Source organism: Magnolia sinica, chromosome 4 (assembly GCF_029962835.1).
Source record: "Magnolia sinica isolate HGM2019 chromosome 4, MsV1, whole genome shotgun sequence".
In the NCBI taxonomy this organism is placed as follows: Eukaryota; Viridiplantae; Streptophyta; class Magnoliopsida; order Magnoliales; family Magnoliaceae; genus Magnolia; species Magnolia sinica.
The window spans coordinates 78,252,879-78,259,992 of NC_080576.1; the positions used below are offsets into that span (position 1 = coordinate 78,252,879).

The 7,114-nt window shown below is 37.5% G+C and overlaps 1 protein-coding gene across 1 annotated transcript; it reads left to right on the forward strand.

The window, feature by feature from the left end:
* Positions 1–4,720: 4,720 nt before the first annotated feature.
* LOC131244180 (DNA-directed RNA polymerase V subunit 1-like) lies at positions 4,721–5,995 on the forward strand. The gene is made up of 3 exons (XM_058243828.1): positions 4,721–5,068; positions 5,183–5,521; positions 5,816–5,995. The coding sequence occupies exons 1-3, from the start codon at positions 4,721–4,723 to the stop codon at positions 5,993–5,995; spliced, it is 867 nt and encodes a 288-aa protein (XP_058099811.1).
* Positions 5,996–7,114: the final 1,119 nt, after the last annotated feature.

The window sequence follows — 7,114 nt, forward strand, 5'->3', positions numbered from 1 at the left end:
ATTAGCAAATGGAAAGTTCACGATCTTGAATGACAGGAATTTGAGGCCATAATCCTGTTGAAAGAAAGGATTTATCATTGTTCTATCCTCATAAGTTTAACAAGTCTTAACCGAAGATCGTAAGTCAATTCATATGGATCGTATAACTGGAATATCGTTCAAATCGATGTGTGTGCGACAACTCCCTAACTCTTGCAGTTAGGTGCACCAAGACTACAAGGATCCTAAGATGACCATCTAAGCATCCGTATACCCACGTCTTCTAGTCTTCGTCCTAAGGGTAAGGTCCTACGATAAGCCCATACTTATATTTGTGTCATGGGATAGATTACAAGGGGTCTAAACTTATGAGTTCTTGAATTTAACCAAACTTTCCATAACATCTAAACTTTGTTTCTAAGTTCAACGACTATCCTAGGAATTCTCATGGGAGTCTAAAATTCCTACATGAGGATTTGGGTTTAAAATATGTTAAACTTGCCTAAATTTTCAAAGCTAGTCTCAACCAGCCTAGCCTAGGGTTGAAATTTCGCCCAAGATTCTAAGTTCTCACTATTAATTATTTTCATTTGTTGGAACATACAAGAGATGTTATTTTTAAACAAAAAGATGTATTAGGGAATTTAAATTACAAAATCCTAGTCTAATTCCTTAAGCTTAGAGAGCGCTTAAGTTTGATTTAGCGCACAACATGGTGGGTACTTATTTCCTTACGGTACCTAAGTTTAGTCCCTAGTTTCAAACATCTATAATTTACAAGGGAACCTAAGTTCTTGCTTCTAAGTTCAAATGGCTAACCCTAACATTTCAAGGGAGCTTAAAATTTAGATTTCTAGGTTCATAAATTTTCCTAACACTAAGGGAATGAAACCTAGTTTCAAGTATCTAATTTCTTTAATGTAACTATGGATTATTTGAGGTCATATAAGTCTCGTTTTTCTCAAGGCCTAGTTTATCTAGACTGTCCCTGATACCAACTGTAATCCACGTGTCTTCAGGACCCGAGTATATGACCCGTTTCCCAAAAACCCGAATGTTAACCTTGACAATTCAACATAAATTTGAACTGCTTATCATTAATCAGAGTTAACAACAACGAAGCTAGAATAAACAATGTATTGAATAAAAAAATATTTCGACCGTAATGAAAATTTAAATGTAGCGCCCATACAGGACTTATATAAGTACAAATAACCAAGTTCATTAAATACAAGCAGATATCTATTGACTAGTGGTGGAGCTCAATATGGGCCGCAGGGACCCTGTCTAGCTCCTCAGCTACCCGATCTGCTCTAGCAACCCAGTGAACAGCATCGGCTCGCCCTGCACCTGCATCAACTGTTACGGCTTGATAGCGTCAATGGCTATCATAGTGAGGAGCATCCTCTAAGATTATGCACTTATCATTCATAATCCAACATAAATCGCAATATATGAGAAAGAGCATTTTAAACAACACAGTTCAAGAATCATGATCATGCATTACGAATTAAGCTAGTTAACACAAATTCAACATTAAGGGAATGTAATGAAAACCGCAATGCAAAGGGACATATCCAAGTAGTCAAACAGTCAATCTTACGACCTTGATAAAATGACTAGAAAATAAGCTTCAACCGTCTACTTCACCTAAAAATCATATCGTACGCGAACGCCGCAAGATGGCTAGGAAATCGTTAAGCGAACACCCGCTCCACCTGAAAATTATGGTATGACTGAACACCGCAAGATGAAAAGACATGAAACATACAAACTCTAGACCACCCGAAAATCATATCATACGTGAACACCGCAAGATGGCTAGAAAATCGCTAAGCGAACACTCGCTCCACCCGAAAATCACAGTACAATCAAACACCACAAGATGGCTAGCAACCCAACATGCAAACCTCTACTTCACCCGAAAATCATATTGTATGTGAACACCACAACATATCTAGGAAATCGCTAAGCGAACACTCGCTTCACCCGAAAATCACCATACGATTGAATGCCGCAAGGTGAAAAGAGAATCAATCACTACAAGAAAAATGACTTTTACCGGCGGCCAAAACCGCCCCTAAAAGTCTAAAAAACCGCCGGTAGAACAATTAGCGGCGGTCCGGCACGTGCCACTAAAAGGTGGCGTAGCTGTATCTTTTACCGGCAGTCTCTCCTTTTTAGCGGTGTTTTTAACGGCCGCCGCAAATAGTCCACTTTTACCTGCGCTTACTATACTTTAGCGGCACTTCTGTGACTGCTGCTAAAAACTATAAAAGGGCCGGTAAAAGTATAAAAAGCACCGCTAAAAACTCAACGAAGCGTCAGTAAAATTGTACAAACGCCGGTTAAAAGTGATAAAAAAACACCGTTAAAGTGATAAGAAACGCATTGTAAATATTGTTAGAAACGCCGGTAAAAGTGCCGATAATAGTAATTCCTGTTGATTCTTTACTAATCCTTTCACACAAATTCCTGTTGATTCTGACTAATCCTTTCCTATAATTGCTGTCCTACAATCAAATCTCCATCGATCTTAACTATCAAATTTCTATCTGCATAACTATTAAAAACCTATGATTGAATGACAAGAATTTAAATTACCCAATAATCTAACATTCATCAAGACAACAATTAGCACAATATCAACAAAACAATTAATGGTCAATTTAAAGTTTTCAAAACAAACTATAAATGTCTTCCTTTCCTAGCCTTTCACATGAACTGTTTCAATAAGGTCCCCTTCTAGACCAATCATATATGTTCCTTTCCTAGCCACATCTTCTGGCAAATGTCTACAACACCAACCTCACTGGCCGTAATCACGTGTCCACTATGTGTGATGTACATGTAGGCCCTTTTATTGCAATGAGCCTAAATTCCTCCCTGAGAAGTTTCCCTGCAATGGGCTGAGAAGCATAGCTGATTCGGTAAGTGGCACAACATTGAGATTACATTGCTTGGAGCTGTAGAGTGCTGCAGAACCAGGCCCTCTATTTGTTGAAGACTTGAACCTTTATAAACAATCAAGGCCTATGATAAACAAGAAAATAAAAGGACAATCAGCTTCACAAGTCACCTCTATAGTTGGGAAAGTGTCACAATAAAAAAAAAAAATTGTCATTTTATCAATTGGAACTTTTCTTCTCTTTTCTTTCTTTTTTCATTTCCTTTTTTCTTAATGATTTGCCTTCAATTGGAACTTCAATCACATTAATAAATTGTTATTGTATCAAACTGTATGGTGCTACAAGGCTTACAAGCACCACATTACAACCCCTACTCAATTGCTTGCTGGCAGGTATTGCAAATCATAAGCAACAAAGGAAACAAAAATTGGCCTTGTAAAAGAAAACCAGTAAGAAAAACACACCAAGTATGAAAAAGTTTAGAAAGAAAAAGCAAATAAAAGTCATCACCTGATATTCTTGAAGTGGATTTCGTTGCTAGTCAAGGCATGTGCAAGAAGCATCTAAAACCTGAATAAATAAGAAAACTCAACAGTCAGAATATAGATGATAAATATGATTGATTCAGTTCATTCATATTCGTAAGATTCCATTAATTTACTTTAAGGCCCGTTTGGCCAGTCGGATTGGAAGGGATTGGAAGTTAAATCTCGGGATTGGCCGGGCGTGCTAAACAAAGTCGGTAATCTGATCCCAATCCCATGGATCTTAAGACAATCAACTGACAACACCATCATTACCTTTAAATCCCATCCAATCCACCCTAATCCGTTCAAATTTGCCTGGGACATGTTTGGTTCATGGGATTGGAAAGGATAGGATGGTTTAATCCCCAGATTGGCCAGGCATGCCTAATAGACTGGATATAGCAATCCCATGGATCTCAAGACAATCCACTGACAACACCATCATTACCTAGAAACCCATGCCATCCACCTTAATACCATTCAATCCCTTCCAATCCACCTGGTCAAACGGGCCCTTAGATACTCTAACAGGACCATGATAGAGGTGGTGATAATGGACAAGATGTCTTTTTCACTCAAGATAGGGTCCTAGATCGGAATTTTGGCAACCAAGAAAAAAAAGATCCTTGAAGCAGACCCTAAGAAGCTGGGACAAGATACTTCTCTTCTACCAAGTCTATCCAACAAAGAAAAATAAACAAGGTGCAGCCCGCAGTTTCTAAATGCTAAGTAAATTCCTAGCATTTTAATAGCAAAAGGAAATGAACCAAAATTGCAACTTGCTATGAGAAACTAATGAAAAATAAACAAAAAACAACAATAAGGCCACTGAATCCTAGCTTTTTTAACATAAGATGCCTTAAAATGTAAATGAAAGGAAAACAAACACAATCTAATTCTCAGGCAATATCCGACCAAAACTTAGATATAACCAACTCTGTATGGTCCTGCAACCCCATTTAGAAAGAAAAAAAAAATCGCAAGGAGAGATGAAATGCCAAACTTCTGCTTCTTGAGCCTTTCATTCTCTCCTTCCAGACGTGAAACCTTGTTCTCCAGCTTGTTCGTGTATGCCTGCCACAATGAGGAATAAATTCTCAGTCTTAAAAAAACAGAAAATGGAAGTAACTGGTTTTCAAAAGAAGCAACCTGATTTTCCATTTCATTTTTTAATGGGTGGATGGTTGTATGATGAAATCCATGTTTTTATGTGTGTATATGCATGCATGAATGGATGGATGTATGTATGCTTGCACGGATGGATGGATGAGGTGTGTTTGTGAATGTGTGTATGCACGCATCATGATGGATTGTGTTCATATATTTTATCCACAGTCTCTAGCAGCAAAGGCAGAAGTTTTGGAGCTGTTTAGTGTTGAAAAGCAAATCCGTAGTTCTCATAGTGGTAGTCTGAATTTACAACTGGTGCATGATTCTTTATTGTCACTTAAACTCATGTTTAGGACTTTTTTCTTAAACAAAGCAACTGCGCAACAATTGGCTATGTGTGTTTCACCAGTTTTATCAGAACCTGCTTTGTTTAAGGCTCACCGTATAGGTCCTCTATGGACTGTTTTGCAAATAGTACAGAGTGCTTTACCTATGTTTTTTGACTGCTTTGGGGAGAGGCATTTGATCAGTAAAAGTGAAATGGTGAGGATTGATTTCAACAGAGATATACTCCAGTCATCATTCACAGAGATTGTTACTTCTGTTCTTAACAAGAAGGGAACAGAAGAGGCTGTTAAGTTCTTTAATATGTTGCAGCCATTGCTGATGGAGATTCTCTTTTTAGAAGGATATAGTGTTGGCTTGAATGATTTTGACATTCCCAAGGCTGTTACTGAAGATATAAAGAAGAAGATTCAGGACATATCACCTTTGCTGCTTCACTTGAGATCAAATTACAATGAACTTGTAGAGTTGCAAGTGGAAAGCTACTTGAAAACTGTAAAACTGCCTATCGTGACTCGTATTCTAAAGTTATCTGCTTCGGGTAATTTGATAGATTCGAAAAATGATTCAGCTATCAGTAAGGTTGTTCAACAACTTGGCTTTTTGGGGCTTCAACTTTATGACCGAAGGAAGTTTTATTCAAGGAGTTTGGTTGAGGATATGAGTTTCCACTTCCAAAAGAAGTATTCTGTTAATGGTGTTGACTATCCTTCTGAGGCATTTGGGTTAGTTAAGAGCTCCTTTTTTCAAGGTCTGACCCCCTATGAAGACTTGGTCCATTCCATATCATCCAGGGAAGTGTTGATCCGTTCTTCTAGAGGACTTACTGAACCAGGAACTTTGTTTAAAAATCTAATGGCCACACTTAGAGATGTCGTTATCTGTTATGATGGGACAGTGAGAAACCTCTGCAGCAATTCTATAATTCAATTTGAGAATGGACAGGTGGACGAAAATAGTCCTGGAAGTTCTCTTGCTGGTGAACCGGTTGGTGTATTAGCTGCTACTGCAGTATCAAATCCTGTATATAAAGCAGTTCTTGATTCTTCTCAGAGCAACAACTCTTCATGGGAATCGATGAAGGAAATACTTTTGTGCAAAGTTAACTTCAAGAAGAATCAGTAGGCCATTTACAACAATTCCTGGTTCAGTAAGTCCTGCATATAAAGCAGTTCTTGATTCTTCCTGTCGTTATCTGTTTCACTCTTTGAATGTTCAAGTCCCATTTACAGCAGCCACATTATTTAGGCCAATTAAATGTTTTGAGACAGCAGCTGAGATAGCAGCCGCATATATTTATTTATGGGGACTGGACTGCCAGTGCCAACAAGGGACCAAGGCAACAATTAGAGGGAAACAGCGCATCAGCTTAACTCGCAGACACAGTCCAATAACTGTTGCCATGCTACAATATCTTAGCTGGATGGTTGGAGAATGGGATTGGTTTTCGATACTGAAATCAGAACCTGTACAGTGAAATCAACATATATATGCACCCATCAACCACTCTTTGAACTGCTAAACACACCCTGGAACCTACATTTCATGAATAGTTTCTAACATCTTACATCAAAAAGTCATTCAGGCTACATTTGGCTCATGAGCATTTCACAGGCATAGAAAAACAAAGTTATGACTTTGGAATTTCTACTCTTAGGCTCTTAGTAGGTTTCTGTAAATTATGAAATATGAAGAAAAATCTCTTTAGTGGCAACCAAGTGTACTCTAAACTAATAACCATTAAAGCAGAATAAAATTATATACACACAAATACAAATAGGCATTATAGCATATGCAAGGTTAACAAAATCTGGTCTATAGGTTGGACATTGTGACAGGCATGGAGCACCACATGTATTAGATGAATGATCAGAATTGTATGATGATCCCAAAGTTTGCTAACACATTAGATTTTGTTAAAGTGTTTAAATCGGATCATTCCACAATAGAAGACACAAACAAAGCAAAGATTTAGGTTCAGGCAACCACGTATTTATGGGCTATGTAACAAGGAAATGGAACCTTTTAAAAAAAATTCCATGTCAACACATGCCTCTATCAATATTCATCGTGTGTTACCACATTGGACATAACACATAAAAAAAAAAAATTTTAAAAAAACCTTTCATGATTATTACAGTTATCTTTTGTTCTTATGATACTTTTAGCATAATATTTATTATCTAGTTTTGGGATTTTTAACATATCGGAAATCACAAATGTACAATAGACCAATGAACTTTT

Coding starts and splice junctions, on each gene's coding strand:
- LOC131244180 (XM_058243828.1), top strand. CDS start 4,721: ATGGATTGTGTTCATATATTTTATCCACAGTCTCTAGCAGCAAAGGCA. Junction 5,069..5,182: donor TGATCAGTAAAAGTGAAATG/GTGAGGATTGAT, acceptor AATATGTTGCAG/CCATTGCTGATGGAGATTCT. Junction 5,522..5,815: donor AGTTTTATTCAAGGAGTTTG/GTTGAGGATATG, acceptor GAGAATGGACAG/GTGGACGAAAATAGTCCTGG.